Here is a 17,582-nt window from a genome sequence, read left to right on the forward strand (position 1 = left end):
AAGATCCGGACTTCCTATCACTAACCTGGAGTGGCTGCTTTGAGAGCTGCATAACGCAGCTCAATCTGACGTCCAACTTCAACACCACCATACGTTGCGTTAGGGGCACGTTATGCAACCATAACGTCCCCTAAAACGCAACGTCTTAGTGTGTAAGTAGCCTAATTCTACGCCCAAGATTGAAAGCCACCGCGTGTGTGCGTGCACGCTCCTGTTTAACAGTGAATGTTTGTTTTTAAAGTAAATAGCAGTTTAAAATAAAAAGTTTAAATGACGGTCACAAAAAATGGTGGTTTTTTTTCCCCCAGTTTAGTATTAATCACTATACTACCTGTAGCAATCGGATGTGATTGCTAGGGCGACAGTTTGCCTAGCAATGCATCTGTACATCAGTGGGGCACCAGAACTGTTGCCTTAGCAATCACATCCGATCACTACAGACACGCAGACTGGGTTATTAGTCATGCTCATCTAGTAGTGAAATAAGGCGTATGTGGTATCATTTTAAATGGGAAGGGCCAAATAATATATTTTTATGTGTTTTATAACTTTAGGACTTGCCATGTAAAAATTAGGAAGGGTGAACAATTTGAAAAATAAGTGTATTTTCTGCATTTATGCATCATTTTATTCCCATAAAATGACTATAAAAGTTAAATACTTTTTGCAAAACAAACAAAATTTACCCAGAGAAATCCTAGATTGTCCTAAAAAAAAAAAAAAAAAAAAAAAAAAAAATTTATGTAAGTCATAAAAAAGTTTTTGCTGTATCAAAAGCAACACAGCTAAAGTGTGAGAAATGTAAGAAACCTTAGTTGGTAAAAACCTTAAAATGTGAACAAGTTGAAGGATACCCAAAGTAACTTGATATGCACAAACGTAGGGAGCAAGCGTGTATGGCCAGCAGTCCTCATGCCCACCACTACTTTTTGGACTGTACCACAGTAAAACCTTATGTCAAGCTGTCTCACTGTTTCTTGAGGCGGTTTATGTGCTTCAGAAAACAGGACTGTATTCTACCCAGTGGGTCATATATTTCAGAGAAGCTGTTTTGCATAGATAACTGAAGTTTGTTTTTCTAACTCTTCTTGTACTAGAAACAATATGAGACTTTTCTTTGCTACTAATGTTCTATGTCTTAGTGGTACTACATATGCAATTCATTATCTCATAAGTTTATTTTTGCTTCATTCAAAAAATGAACCGGTGCTTTGTTCCCTTTAAGTTAACACATTGTTCTATTTCTTTATAACAGGTCTGTCCTGAGCAAAAAAAGAGCTAAAGATTTTGACCTTCTCCAGGCTGAACTGACTCCCCTTGAGAACAGGTGAGTATCTGGTAGTGTTCTTTGTAGTCGAGGACAACTCTAGGCATGGCTCTTTCACTACGCCGTTCACATATACACTGTAACTTATGTTATTGTCTATTGCTACTTTATTATGTACCAATGTCTGTATTGTCATTTATACCAAGTATAAGTATGTAGAGCAGAAATAGGTTGGCACGTGCGGCATTGCAAATATAAAACAGCTTTATTGAATCCAAATAGTGTAAAAACACAAGTTCCATATTGCAAATCGATCCTACCCAGTCCTGTAGTGCTGTGGGGTGAATTGGGAGCGGAGGGAGGCCTGACGACCGTTTCGTTCACTTCAGTGTCTTCTGAGGCTCTGCTCTGTAGCTGCTATACATTCATAGTGATCTTACTGCAGCTCTCATCCAGGAAAGTAGAGGTCCCTAGTTTGTATCCCAGCTAGGGCACTATATGCATGGAGTTTGTATGTTCTCCCCATGTCTATGTGGGTTTCCTCCGGACACTCTGGTTTCCTCACACATCACAAAAACATACAGATAAGTTCATTGGCTTCCCCCCCTAAATTGACCCTAGACTACAATGGACATATGACTATGATAGGGATTAGATTGTGAGCCCCTCTGAGTTACAGGTAAAGACGAAACTATACAGTATACTCAGTGCTGCATAAGATGTCAGCACTATATGAATACTAAAATGTATGTGTATATATGTGTTTTTTAGCAATATCCCTTTGTTCCATCCTCACCCTCCCACCCTATTAATCTTGCAAAGACAGATCATTTTTCGGGTTTTTTAAAAACGGGCTCTAGGTCTGTGTTTCCGGGCGCGCGACGGCCACCCGCAGATGCGCGCGATCGCGAAAACAGTGTCAGACTATAAAAGAAAAAACATGCTGTATATTGATGCTTTGGGAACTTGGCTTTTAACCTCTTAGAACGTGAAATTCATGTCCTGAAATCCTAATTGGCCCTCCTGTACATTCTAGGTTGTGAAATTAACGTCCTGCAGTTAAAAGGCCGCCGAGCGCTCCTGTGCATGCTCCCGCATGTGCACGCCGCTGTAGGTCCGGCATGTGCATGTTCTTGTGCACGCTCACTTTGACAGTGAATGAGTGCACTCATTCATGAAAACAAAAAAGGCAAAGAAAAAAAAAGTATTAAAGTGACAGTGTCCATAATAATAATAATAAAGTGTTTCTCTCCACTCCCCAAGTAAAATATTAACTCCTACCTAATTAATTAACCACTTCTGTCTCCTATACTTAGCCCCAAGATTAGTGGACACCTGTAATGGCTGCCGCCCGTATCGATCAATAGTGCGACAGCTCCAGTGCCCAACACTCCTACATATGCATTGCTGTGCTGTTGCCTAGTAATGTAACTGTGTAGCACTGCAGTCCCCAAACTGTGCGCGATAGCAATCTGATGCAATCACTACAAACGCGCAAACAGGCGATAATTGTACCTAACATTTCCAACTAGCGATGAAATATGGCATGTATGGTATCAATTTAACCAGTAAAAGACAAGTAACCTATTTTGAGATGTTTTAGAACTGTGGCACTTGTCATGTGAAATTAGAGAAGGGTGAAATATGAAAAAAAGTGTATTTTCTGCACTTACCCCTATTTTTTTCCATATTTAATGCCTGTAAAATTAAATAATTCTTGAAAACAAATATTACCCAAAGAAAGCCTACACTGTCCTGAAAAAAAAGTCCATCACTTTGATGGCATAAGTAATAAAAAGTTATTGATGTATCAATAGTGACAGCTGAAATGACAAAATTGTCAATAACCTTAAAAGGGGGGAAATATCCAGGAATGCGAAGTGGTTAAATATGTATGTCATGAGGGCAGGGCTGTGGAGGTGGAGTCGGAGTCGTGGAGTCGGGCAATTTTGGGTGCCTGGAGTCGGGAAAAAAATGCTCCGACTCCTAATGAATTTGTAACTGTAATTAAAATAGAAAATATGATAAAATGTTCTATTTCTCAGATAATAGTCATTAAAAATAATGTATATATACAGTAATAGCTGTGCTTAGTCCACAAAAATGAAATAAACCAATCAAAATTAGTTACTTGTGCTGCTTCAATAAAGCAGTCCCCGTATTTTTAAGGTCAGATATACATATCTGATTGTGACTGTATATATGATGTGTACACAGGAATCTCTTATATATACTAAATAACATCTATGCTGTAAGAATAAAGCCTGATGTGTAGCTGTGTCACTAATAGAGATGGTCAACGAGATGGAAATAATTCTGCATTGATGCTGACTTATGCAAATGTATGCACTTCCTTTGCTGATGAAATCAAATAATTTGATATGTTGTTAAAATTTGGTTTGGTGACTACAAATTAAAGGGTACCTGAGACGGATGAAAAGTAAAGTTTTATACATACCTGGGGCTTCCTCCAGCCCCCTTCAGGCTAATCAGTCCCTCGCTGTCCTTCACCACCCGGATCTTCTGCTATGAGTCCTGGTAATTCAGCCAGTCAGCGCTGTCCGGCCGCATGCCGCTCCCACAGCCAGGAACATTCTGCACATGCGCAATAGTGCTGCACAGGTGTAGTATGCTCCTGGCGGCGGAGTGTGTGCATGCGCACTATGCCTGACTGGCTCAAGTATTTGGACTCATAGCAGAAGATCCAGGTGGCGGAGGAGGACAACGAGGGACTGATTATCCTGAAGGCGGCTGGAGGAAGCCCCAGGTATGTATAAAACTTTAATTTCATCTGTCTCAGGTTTACTTTGTTACACAGTAGTACTATACTCTACATATGCACTCCCCACAGAGCTGCAGGGAATCCACTGAGAATGCTGTGCACATTGAACACAGAGGTGTTGTCTGTTTACAATCTCCTCATTCCCCTGCAGAGTACCTGCACATCATTCTTACATGTACCCACACTTACATTGCCTAGGGCCTGATAGATGTTCTTTGTTCCGGTTTGTACCTTTTACAAGTACTCTTACCAAGGACTAGTTTTAGTCTAAAGGGAATAAATATAGTAGTCTACATATCCTTCTCACTTCAGTTGTCTTGTAAAATTCCTAAGCGTTGGCAGTTAAGAGACGAATTTCATGTTACATACTTTTAATCAACAAAATTGTAATATGCAAATTAGAGGAGTCGGAGTCGTGGAGTCGGAGTCGGTGGAATCCTAAACTGAGGAGTCGGAGTCGGTGGATTTTTAAACCGACTCCACAGCCCTGCATGAGGGTATATTACTATTATTTTTGCAAATAAGGTCTTGTAATCATTGATCATGTACAACGAGAAAGCAAAAAACAGAATAAAAGACACCTTTTATTCAGGGCTGTGGAGTCGAGGAGTCTGAGTCGGGGCAATTTTAGTCACCCGGAGTCTGAGTCGTTGATTTCATAAACTGAGGCGACGGGAGTCGGATGATTTTTTTTGTACAAAATCCACAGCCCTGGTAAGTATTAGACTAAGGAGTCGGAGTCAAGGAGTCTGAGCCATTTTGGGTACCCGGAGTCGGAGTTGGAGTTGGAGTCGTGGTTTCATAAACTGAGGAGTCGGAAGATTTTTGTACCAACTCCACAGCCCTGCCTTTACTTCCAAATGCAATATTGTCACAATACATTGTACTAGGAACATAAGCTAAATGTTGTAATAACCAGGAAGGATGAAGCAAATCAGATTTGTTGGTTTAACTTATAGTTAGCAATGTTTGTTAAGCTATAATTGATGTAAATGCAGAAATTGTGTGTTGTTTTTTTTCTATTTTATTCCCTTGCATAGAAAACAAGGTAATAACTAAACAAAATTATCACACACTAAAAGCCTAATTTGTCCTGAAGAAAATAATATATACATAATGTAGGTGTGATAAGTAGTAATAAAGTAATTGGCAAATTAATGGGAGCAGCACTGATATGTGAAAATTGCTCTCGTCCTGAAGCGGTTAAAGTCTGCAGTTATTTTTAAAAGATATTTGTACTGCTGCATTTAAACAGCTTAATATGCTTTGTTTTATGTGCCATAGACTGATGAAGCAATGCAAGAAAAATATGTTTCCACGCACCAAACTAGAAAACCTAAAGAACTTAAGTAGAGATGTAGCAGAAGAAAGACGCAAGTTAGAAGCTAATGAAGAAATATTGGAGTCGCTGAATGTAAGTGGGTATTTCATTTTAAACTACTCCCAAAGCTTTTTACTTGCTGAGATGGCAATCTCGCCACCTAAGCAAATGTTAATGTCTTTAATTGTTCTAGGAAAATGGTCCCTAGTGGCTTCTGCTGAGGACCGAAAGCCCTATGATACTAAATGTGGGATTACACTGTCTAAACTAAAATTTAAGTACCGTATTTTTCGGACTATAAGACGCTCCGGACTATAAGACGCACCTAGGTTTAGAAGGCAAAAATCAGGAAAAAAAACCTGGTGTGTTTATGGCGCAGGTGCGTCTTATGGACCCTTTTCCCCCAAATTGTATCTATCTAAGGTAATCTGACTGCCCAGCTGCACTAACCTCTGCTGCCCACTAACTACATTACACTAACCCCTGCTGCCCCCAAAAACCTACACTAAGCTAAAATGCCCCAACTACACCAAGCTGCAATACCCCCACTACCTACACCAAGTTACAATGCCCCCACTAGCTACACCAAGTTACAATGCCCCCACTAGCTACACTAAGCTATAATGCCCCCACTATCTAGACTAGACTAAGCTACAATGCCCCCACTACCTACAGTAAGCTACAATGCCCCCACTACCTATACTAAGCTACAACCCCACTGCTACCTACACTATGCTACAATAGCATTTTTCATTCTTACCTATCTTAGGGGAGAGGCTTGCTGCCAGGGACTGCTAATGATCCTGAAGAAGGCGTCTGGGGTCCCCTGCAGTCTGGTCCAGAGAGCAGGGACATCTGTGTTAAGGACTCAATGCCTTCTCGAGCCGCTGCAAGAGCCAAAGAACCATTGTCACGTGGGCAGCTCCAACAGATGGCCCACGTCACTTAGAGCTGCCGATGTCATCCGGGTGGCGGTAGAGGAGAGGCATCAGTGGCGAGAACAGATGCCTGCTGGACCCGCTGCCTCAACCAGAGTCACGTGGCCAGCTCCAGCTGATGGCCCATGTGACTCAGAGCTGCCGATGTCTTCCATCTGGGCAGCAGCTGGAATATTGCCGAACACACAGGGCACCCAGGGAGCAAGTGTGCTTCTCAGCTAAAGGGCAGATACCGATGTCTTCATACCCGCAGAAGAAACAGGACTGCCACTTAGCTGCATGGGAGCCGCCGATGTCCTCCATCTATGCGGCGGCAGGAAGAAGTGTGTCGCTCAGCTAAAGGGGAGACACAGATGTCCTCAGAGCCACCCAGGGAGCACGACTGCTACTAGGCTGCACGGGAGCCGCCGATGTCCGCCATCCGGGCAGCAGCAGGAAGAGCCGCTGACACACAGGACTCCCAGAGAGCAGGTGGGCTGCTCAGCTACAGGAGCCGCAATGTCTGCCATCCAGGCGGCAGCAGGAAGAGCCGCTGACACACAGGACTCCCAGAGAGCAGGTGGGCTACACAGGAGCTGCGATGTCCTCAGAGCCGCCGATAGCCTCCATGCAGGTGGCGGTAGAGAAGGAGGGCCAATGCGGAAATCTAATAGTGAGCAAGGAAGAAGGAGAACGGTTCCATTGTGGACACGGAAGCAGGATGTAGGACTCTAAGCCCGCGGCTGAAAAGGTGAGGGCTTCCAGAACGTCCTGCACCTACTTGTGGGGGATATCTGGCTGTACATTCGGACTATAAGACGCACTGACTTTTCTCCCTCACTTTTGGGGGAGAAAAAGTGCGTCTTATAGTCCGAAAAATATGGTACCTACTCTTGGGTACATAAAAGAACATTTGAAAGCAGTCCGTGTGCAATAACGTTCATTTAAAGAGGGTCTGAAGCCATTAACATTACCTCCTTTTTATTTCCCAGTCCTCTTCAACATTAAGATCAGATGATTTGCCGCATTTCCACTGCAGAACAATGTATTTATCCACCCGAAATCCCTGGTGCCAAATTCTGCGTTACTTCCTAGAAAAGACAGAGCTGAGCGCAGTAGCTCTGCCTCCAGTCCAGTCAATCTCTGCCCCTCTCATTGCCTCTCTCTGTAACCAGCATCTTATTCAAGTAACCTCTTGATTGCACTAGCACCTACTTTATTCAACGGGTGACTTTTTTTTCCAGCACAATTTTGTATATATATATGTGTTTGGCTAGTAATTTTGTGTCATGTGATGTGTGGTTTATATAATGATGATATTGCACAGTTTTTTTGCAAACAGCACATTTTTGCGCTTTATTGGATAGCATTGTATTGTTTCCAGAACCCAGGTTCTGACAACAAAGTGTGTTCTTATCTGAACACCCTAGTGTGTCACAAATAGACAGTGGTACCAAATTATTAATACTATTGATGGTGTGTGTGTATAAATGTGTAAATACAGTACAGACCAAAAGTTTGTACATATCTTCTCTTTTCAAGAGTTTTCTTTATTTTCATGACTATGAACATTGTAGATTCACACTGAAGGCATCCAAACTATGAATGAACACATGTGGAAGTATAGTACATAACCAAAAAGTGTGAAACAACTGCAAATATGTCATATTCTAGGTTCTTCAAAGTAGCCCCCTTTTGCCTTGATTACTGCTTTGCAAACTCTTGGCATTCTCTTGATGAGGTTCAAGAGTTAGTCACCTGGCATGGTTTTCATGTCACAGGTGTGCCCTGTCAGGTTTAATAAGTGGAATTTCTTGCCTTATAAATGGGGTTGGGACCATCAGTTGCGTTGTGGAGAAGTCAGGTGGATACACAGCTGATAGTCCTACTGAAGAGACTGTTAAGGTAGCCATACACTGGTCGATTTGCCATCAGATTCGACCAACAGATAGATCCCTCTCTGATCGAATCTTATCAGAGAGGGATCGTATGGCTACCTTTACTGCAAACAGATTGTGAACCGATTTCAGCCTGAAACCGTTCACAATCTGTTGTGGTGGTTGTGCTGCCGCCGCTCCACCCGCCCGCATGCCCGCATACACGCATACATTACCTGCTCCGCCGGCGCGACTCCAGTCCCCAGGTTTCCGCTGTCTTCTCCGCTCTGGTCTCCAGGTCCGGCATGCTTTAATTCTTCCTGCCCGGCAGGAAGTTTAAACAGTAGAGCGCCCTCTACTGTTTAAACTTCCTGCCGGGCAGGAGGAACTGAAGCATGCCGGAGACCAGAGCGGAGAAGAAGCAGCGGGGGCAGTCGCGCAGGCGGAGCAGGTAATGTATTGCCTCTCTATTGCGTTGGTCGTCGGGCACTCGAACGCCGCTAGCGACGCGCTCCCTACCCGCGGGCGATCGACGGTAAATTTCCGCACGGAGCGATCGACGGGATCGGACAAAATGGAAATTCGGCGTGTAGCGCGAACGATTGGCTGCAGATTCGATCCCAGTGATCGTATCTGCTGTCGAAACGGCGGCAAATCGGGCCAGTGTATGGCCAGCTTTAGAATTTGTGATATGGCAAGAAAAAAGCAGCTAAGTAAAGAAAAACGAGTGGCCATTATTACTTTAACCACTTTACCCCCGCGCGTACGTATTTCTCCGCCCCTTTTTCCATCCTTTAACAACCGGGGACGGAGAAACACGTACTTTCCGCGTTCCCGACGCTGCCCGCGCTCCCGCTCGTAAACACGCCGCCGCCCGCTCGCCCAGAGATCAATGAACGGGAAAATCCATTCCCGTTCGTTGATCTAAGCCCCGCAATGATCAGCTGCTCTCCTATGGGCAGCGCGATCATTGTGAGAAAAAACTCACGTGTCCAGCCTCCTTATACTTCCTCCAAGCTTCCGGAAGGAAGCTTGGAGGTCGCATTAAAACAAAAAGTTACTGTGGCCATCTTGTGGCCAAATAGTAAACTACACCCTACACATTTTTCACATACAAATAAATGACTTTTACACATAAAATTAACTCATTACCTCCCACACTCCCCATTTTTTTTTTTTTGTAATTAAAAAAAAAAATAAAAAATGTACAATTAAAAAAAATACATAAATAGTTACCTTAGGGACTGAACTTTTTAAATATTTATGTCAAGAGGGTATAACACTGTTACTTTATAAACTATGGGCTTGTAATTAGGGATGGACGCAAAAATGAAAAAAATGCACCTTTATTTCCAAATAAAATATTAGCGCCAAACATTGTGATAGGGACATAATTTAAATGGTTTTATAACCGGGACAGAAGGGCAAATACGTTTCATGGGTTTTAATTACAGTAGCATGCATTATTTAAAAACTATAATGGCCGAAAACTGAAAAAAAATTATTTTTTTCCCCACATTTTTCCTATTTTCCCATTAAAACACATTTAGAAAAAAATAATTCTTGGCATAATGTCCCACCTAAAGAAAGCCTAATTGGTGGCGGAAAAAACAAGATATAGTTCATTTCATTGCGATAAGTAATGATAACGTTATAGACGAATGAATGGAAGGAGCGCTGAAAGGTGAAAATTGCTCTGGTGCTCAGGGGGTAAAACCCCTCAGTGGTGAAGTGGTTAAGACATGAAGGTCAGTCAGTCTCTCCTGGATAAAGCGAGGTGACGCTCGCGGAACTAGTGGGACTTGTCCTCTGTGGGGATTCCTTGTTCCCTGCTGTGCTGCTGAGATTGACCTCACCATTTCTGGGCTAAGTATCTCCTATTTTTTTGCACTACTCCACTTTATGCTCTTTTTTCTATGGGCTGCTCCTTTGCCTCAATTTTCTACCAGGCATCTTATCACTAGAACTGTATATCTGGATAGCAATTGTGTACTTTATTTTTTTTATATATGTGATATTTATTAATGTGTTTATTTTTTAGTTCTCATTGCACAGGTGCTGTTTATTGGTCCTGCATCACATTAGGTTGTATACTGAACCCGGGTTCTCCCCCTGTTGGGCTCAATATTGAGCCGACTGTGGGGTATTATATCTGACAGCAGCATTATGTCATTATACAATATATTGCATTTAGAGTGATTTTCATATGCAGCAGGGATCATGTTGGAATATTTGCTTGTTTTTAAATGGTTTTATTCTTTATTGAATCAATATTGTGATTATTATTATTATACCTAATGTTGAATAAAGATTTTTGTTATCCTTTTTTCAAAATTTGCTGTGGGAGGTGCTATGTTTTAAAGTGAACCTAAAGGCAACAAAAAAAATGAGATTAACTCACCTGGGGCTTCCCTCAGCCCCCTGCAGACGATCGGTGCCCTCGCAGCTCTTTTTTTTTTTTTTTTTTGACTTTAGGTTATCTTTAAGGGCTTTCTTCTTCTACCATATAATTGCTCTTGTTTTGAGCCCTAGCACACAGTTATTTGGTTGAGGTGTTGCAGACACTTTCCAGAAAGGATGCTCTACATGTATCACAGATAAGTGTCTGCTTCTTTCTTTTTTTTTTTTTTTTTTTTTTTTTTTTTTTTTTTATAATGGTTATTCATATAATGTTTGGCTCAACATTTGAAAATGGATGCTACAGCCTTTGTCTTTAATCTCCTATTTCTTCACCAGAGTGAAACAGAAAAAGCTGTGCAGGCAGCAGAAGACATAGAGGATTCTATAAGCATTTTAGAAGAAAAGCTGAAAACCCTGAGGTCTCAAAAAGCCCGTACTGCTGTAGCCCAGGTGAGTGTACACACCCTGTGAATAATGATAATAATACTCTGACTGCATAGCTTTAAGGTTCCTCAGACGCCTCGTTTCAATATACTAATGTATTGTTGATATTGTTTTGTTGGCATGGTGCATACATGAAACATGATTTAGATTAGTCAGTTTGTTCAGGTTGGTGATATTGATTTGGCCCTTCCCTGCATGTTTCCCATTTTTGTGCAATAGTGTTGATAATGTATTTTCAATGTAGTGTGGAAAAAAAAAAGCACAACAGGGAATTTGTCACTGCAAAGCTAGCAGTTTTACATTTTGGAAGAAGATTGTATCTTCTTTTGGAAACAAACCAAAGAACTAATGGCTAGGAAGCTGGCGCACCACCCTATTGGCCATCCAGACCTTTCACTTCTAACAAGAATGAAGAATGGCTTTATAGCTTGGATCTAAAATCTATAGGTTTAGTCTGTCTTGATAAGGTATTTTTTTCATTTGCAAAGTGCTGAATAATTATTTTAAAGAGAAGATGAAAAATTATCTCCTAGGAGAAAACTTAGGAGAAAAAGTTAATTGCATATGAGCCTTGGAACTAGAAAGGATTTTTCCCTTTTATAATTGGCCCACGCCTGTAAAGGTTTTTTGCCTTCCCCTGGATCAACTGGGATATGTGCGAGTTCAGGACAGTGATATTTTTTTCCCTGATTGAACTTGATGGAAGCATTGTCTTATTGGCTAGTGAACCTCCTTTCCTACTTATGGTGTCGGTGCACCTTTGAGATGAAGTCACTCTGGGGTGCCTGGACATTTTCTTGTGCTGGAATATTGTGACCATCTAGTTGTGCATATCTGGGATGTGTAATTTCTTGGCAGCCTTTTGTTTGGAACGACTGACTTTCTAAAGAGCGCTGTTGCTGTTTTCTAGTATTAAAAACGGCTTGATTACTGGCTAGATGTTGTACAGACCCTCTGGCTATGAACATTTGAGTCTTTGAAGTAGGGCTAGTATGCAGATCTAGAGTCAGAGCACACAATCCACTTATTAGTTCCAGAAAAAGGGATTTAGAAAATCTTACAGTAAGGCAACTAGATTCTCATAGTTAACAGGTTACAGCAGTATGAGGACTCCTGTTGTAGTCCTCCTTGCTGTTTGCAGAAGGGAATTGGGGAAAGGTGCTCAAAACTGCTAGGAGCACTATGAGTGGAGCAGGTTATTATTGATTTATAAAGCGCCAACATATTCTGTGACGCTGATTCAGAGTTCTAGATGTGCGGAGAGCCACTTGTTCGTTTCCCCACCCGTCTATGTCTGTTCTGACCTGTTTATGGACCTCAAGTTCTGTTTTGTTGCTACTCTGACTTGGACCCCAAGTGTGTGTCAGCTCTGCACTAGGGTCAGGGTTGGTTTTTTTTGTTTGTTTTCTTTAACTCTGGATGTAAGATTAGAGCTGTTGCACTTTGGCTTCTGTTGCTTTTTTGGAGTTCTAAAATTTGGACTTAAAATGGGCAGCTTTTTGGCAAAAATGCTGACTCTACCTATGATTTATTTATTTGGGTGACTGAGTGATATCACATTTCAAATACATCTTCTGCATGTGGAGTGAAGGTGTATCATGCCATTAGACTGGCAGTCATTTGGGGGAAAGCTGGGCACATGTCCGCTCTTTCCTCTTCACTCGGGGTGATGAGTGCACCAGTTTTCTTCAAAAAGGCTCCCAATGTATTGTAATTTTGGAATGGCTGCAGTAATCTCATCAATTAGCTACTGAGTGAAACAGGAGTTTATTAACCCTTCCTGTAACTCATACCCATTAAAAAATTAATTTCCTCTTTCTTTAACAGTGTGAAACCGAACAGGCAGAAAACACAGAGGACTCTTTGCAGGGAATTCCAAAAACCGTGCTACTGCAAAGTGCAAAGACTGCCGAAGCCGAGGTGAGTGCCTTGATATCTCAGATGCCTAATATTAGCTTATTACACATTGTGATGCCTCTAATCTGAACATGTTTTCCTCTACAGGTCGCAAACACAGACCCTTTACAGCTCCCAAAAGCCACCTTCGAAGCTACGCCATACTACGTAAGAGGCTTTATTTACACATTTAAAACAATTACAGAATAATTTACTTTTCTAAGTTTGCAAAATACTTAGAATATTCACATGATGAAAATGGGACTTTTTACGAGGATGCTGCTTCACAAACCCCATTGACCTCGATGTGTTTTGCCATTTTCTTATCTTCATGAAAATATGACATGTTCACGAGAATGCTGGCAGAGCGAAAATTGACATATTTGTTCATCACTGTTGAGTGGGAGTTTTACTAATATAACTTTTCTCTTCCTGGCATTTGAGTAACTTCATGGTCTCAAGCAATTGGTTTGTACCTAGAATGTTATTTGGCAGTTTGTCCCCTAAGAAGTAGCGGGGAAGAGGGTCGAAATATTCCTCCCTCCACACGGGTCACCTCCTCTGCCTCCCTGCAGAGCTGGAGCAGCGGTGGGTGTGTAGTTAACTCACCCGGTCGGTGTGTAATTAACTCTCCCGCTCGCTCCATGCCACGTGTCCCTCTTTTCTTCCTGTTTCCTGTATGACACGTGATTACATATGGGTCATGCAGAGTTCTGGTGGCCAGAGAGGAGCCTGCTGCCGACCGGGACACCGCTTGGAGTGAGCGATCAGGTGAGTAATTATTAACCGCACCGCTGCGCTCCAGCCTTCCTCCAGAGAGGAAGAGAGTATTATGGCGACCTCCCTCCCCGCAGTGGAATCTATACCTTCTACCTATAGTCTGGGCACCTATACCTATATTGGGACGAATATTACTGCTACCAATTCAAGGGGACCTATACCTGGCTACCTGTATTGGCTGCACCTATACCTGGCTACCTGTATTGGCTGCACCTATACCTGGCTACCTGTATTGGCTGCACCTATACCTGGCTACCTGTATTGGCTGCACCTATACCTGGCTACCTGTATTGGCTGCACCTACAGTATATCTGGCTACATGTACTGGCAGCACCTGTACCTGGCTACCTATACTATATTTGGGAGTGGTTGCAGGCGTTTTTGAATTTCATGTAAGCAATTTGTACCGCGATTCCGATTCCCATAACAACAATTTGCAATTTCCTTAGGTAAAATCACTTTGTACAGAAATTGAAAAGCAATTGTGCAGCAATCCTATTCTTTGTATTGATGTCCAAAAATGCTGCTTTACAAAAATTATTAATTTATAAAGCACCAATATATTCAGTGGGCTGTACAAAGTAAGAAACAAACATTGCATACAAAACAGAACAGACAATGGTATACACAAAAATGCAAAATACAGAATTGGTATGATAAAATGTATAATATATTCCGAGGCACTAAAGGGTGAGAGAGCCCTGCCCTTGTGTGCTTGCAATCTAAAGGATGAGGGGAAACGAGCAAAATCTTGTATACATGAATGCGAGGAGGTGATTCTAGAAGAGGACAAAAGAAGGTTGTGTGCAGATCTGAGATTGAGGTTGGGTTGGTATCTGGAAACTAGCAAGGAGATTACATGGGGGAGAGAGATTGTGAAGAGCTGTGTTGGTTAGGGTAAGGCTTTGAAATTGATCTGCTTGGTAATTGGCAGTCAGTGAAGAGCTTAACAGAGAGGCGCAATAGAGGAAGGGATTTAGAGATGTTTTTTTTTTTTTTTTAAAGTAGTGGTGTCACGACAGCCTTTTTGAGTGAGGACAGAAAGGTGCCAGTGGAGAGGGATAGGTTAAATAGTGATGTAAGTACAGGCATGAAGGATGAAGATAGCTGTAGGATGAGATGGGACGGAATAAGATCCAGAGGTGTTTAGATGGGATTTGGAGATTAGAGAAGAGATACAATGTTCAGAGAGTTGAAAGAAGGCAGATGAGGGGTGGAGATGGAATTTGAGGGCTGCATGGAACTTCGGATATTGTCAATTTTATCAGTGAAGTATGTTGCAAATTCTTCAGTTGATGAGCATGAAGGAGGAGGAGCGGGATGGAGAAGGGAGTTAAAAGGGCTGTACATGGATTTGGATTGTGGGAGTAAAAGGATATAAGAGAAGAAAAATAGGACTTGAGCTGTGATGGTGTGTAGCTCCCGAGTCTGGGTTAGGGAAGGATGATGCAAGGAGAGGTGCCAGGGTTACAGAGATAGAATGCTTGTCTAGTTTGTGCTAGTTTCTGACTAATCCTAAATTATTATTTTTAGGGTTTAGAGCAAGTGTCCAACTCAAATACAAAGTTTCCTGAACATGAACTAGATACCAAGTCCTGGGCCAACCTCACTGTCAAGTGGCCACCTCCCCTCCCTTATAATGTTCCTTGATATGTAATGACTCCCCTCCCTCCACTATACAGTTCCCTGGATCTAGTGGCTCCCTCCTATACAGTTCCCTGGTGTCCAGTGACCCCACTCCCACCCCTATACAGTTCCCTGGTGTCCAGTGACCCCACTCCCACCCCTATACAGTTCCCTGGTGTCCAGTGACCCCACTCCCACCCCTATACAGTTCCCTGGTGTCCAGTGACCCCACTCCCACCCCTATACAGTTCCCTGGTGTCCAGTGATCCCACTCCCACCCCTATACAGTTCCCTGGTGTCCAGTGACCCCACACCCACCCCTGTACAGTTCCCTGGTGTCCAGTGACCCCACTCCCACCCCTGTACAGTTACCTGGTGCCGAGTGGCCCCACTCCCACCCCTATACAGTTCCCTGGTGTCCAGTGACCCCACTCCCACCCCTGTACAGTTACCTGGTGCCGAGTGGCCCCCTCCCAAACCTAAACAGCACCCTGGTATCTAGTGACCCACTCTTCTTCACCTGTACAGTTCCCAGGTGTCTTGTGCTTTCCCTCTCCCATATGTCTGCCCTTGTGATCTAGAGCTTCACCTCCAATGAAGCTTCCCTGGTGATTTACAGTGTGCCAAACATAATGCAAAATTGGGAAACTCTTGTGGGCCAAATTTGATGGCTCTGTGGGCCAGCGTTTGACTCGCATGGTTTCGAACAAATGGTTTTTCTTTTTAGTTTTGTATTTGCCTTCAGTTCACGTTTAGCCCACTATACTAACTGAATCTCTGCTTTGATGTCATCCATTAGTTACTCACTGTTAACCAACTTTCCTACCATTGCAGGAGAAAGTTAAAAAGCTGAAGAATCCTGAAAAAGTGTTGAAAGAACTTTCCCGGATTGAGTCAAATCCAGCATATAAAGGCATGTCGTCACTCATTGAGAAAGTCTATGCTGAAGTTTGTGATTCTGCACCCTGACAAGATTTAAAGAACCAATTTTATCTATCTTTCCTGGTTGTTTTTCCTACATAAAAATGTTGTGTAGGTTATTGGCAATCAAGTTATTTATGGAATACCTCCATTAGCTGTTTACTTAATCCCACATCCTACAATCTGCCACATGGTAATTGGCATGTACTGATGGACCAAATTCAAAACGGATCTCTATTGAGGGGGGCTTTCTTATCCTCGTTATGACAAATGCTAGTTTCATGGCTGTAATGCTGACTCTGTGGCTATAGTCTTCCAAAACACACAGTTGAAGGAAGAATCTGAATCATTATCTTGCAATAGATGCATTTTGGCAACTCATTGTGAAGAATTATACCTTTTTTGTAACATAGCCGGTGTCCACCCAGTACTTGACTTCTTCCATGATGCTTGCATAGGCAAAATCAAGTGCCTCAATCTGCCTACTGCCGAGACCTATACTTCTGTAGGTCAAACTGCACAACAAACACGAGCCATTGTCCACGGATGTAGGAACAGCAAAAGTGTTTGTGATAGAGGGAATATAACTTGAGTAGCTTCTTCATCCTTCTCCTGTGAATCGTTGTCCTCTGTTTGTATCTCGGGTAGGACAGAGAGGAAGCTTGCCCTACTTGTTCTTTCCCTTGCAGCAAAAGCCTCACCACCTGCAGTGTCCAGCACTAACCAGCTAGCGATGATGTTGAGAGAGTACCATTTCTTCTACTCGTCTTCCTTCAAATACGTCTTGCTCTGACTCCCTACTCCTCAATTAACCATTTGTGAGCTAAAATTGCCACTCCTGAGGGGAGGAAAAAGCAAGTGCCATAGAACTACAGTGCTGCATGTAGCCAATGACCTGCTCCATGATGGTTCTCTGTCGTTGTGAGAGCCACCACAGCTTGTGTAATATTGAATTTCAAAGAAATGGATGTAATAAATAATGATTTGGAGGCAAGCTGCCACCAGGTTTATCCGATTGCGCACAACCTCCCAAGTATAAATCCTATGGGGATCAACTAGGAAGGATACAAAAGCACAGCAGCAGTAGCTCTGGCCTTTACTAATGGACAGATCTACAAATAAGGCATAATGAGGGTTATAAAGATAGTAAAATGCAGACGGAAATAACATTTTGATAGTTTTGTGATTATTCTATAAGAACTGGGGTACAGTAACACTTCACAAATTACATATATGCTATGGCTTTTACAAAAACCAATAAGACCCCTCTCCCACTCATGCACTGCGTGCAACACAGGAGGTCATAGCAATGGAAGGCACTTATGTTGCACTGCGATTGTTCCCGATGCGG

General features: G+C 42.5%; 1 protein-coding gene across 1 annotated transcript in view; it reads left to right on the forward strand.

Annotated features, from left to right (window-relative positions):
* Positions 1 to 17,225, forward strand: part of CENPQ (centromere protein Q) — a 52,879-nt gene extending 35,654 nt beyond the window's left edge. Inside the window, exons 5-10 of the mRNA XM_068255601.1 lie at positions 1,256 to 1,327; positions 5,334 to 5,463; positions 10,901 to 11,014; positions 12,836 to 12,928; positions 13,013 to 13,072; positions 16,145 to 17,225. Of these exons, the coding sequence (XP_068111702.1) occupies positions 1,256 to 1,327; positions 5,334 to 5,463; positions 10,901 to 11,014; positions 12,836 to 12,928; positions 13,013 to 13,072; positions 16,145 to 16,279 (604 nt within the window). The 3' untranslated portion in view covers positions 16,280 to 17,225. The remainder of the gene's footprint in view (positions 1 to 1,255; positions 1,328 to 5,333; positions 5,464 to 10,900; positions 11,015 to 12,835; positions 12,929 to 13,012; positions 13,073 to 16,144) is intronic.
* Positions 17,226 to 17,582: the final 357 nt, after the last annotated feature.

The sequence above is a fragment of the Hyperolius riggenbachi genome, chromosome 10 (assembly GCF_040937935.1).
Source record: "Hyperolius riggenbachi isolate aHypRig1 chromosome 10, aHypRig1.pri, whole genome shotgun sequence".
NCBI classification, from domain to species: domain Eukaryota; kingdom Metazoa; phylum Chordata; class Amphibia; order Anura; family Hyperoliidae; genus Hyperolius; species Hyperolius riggenbachi.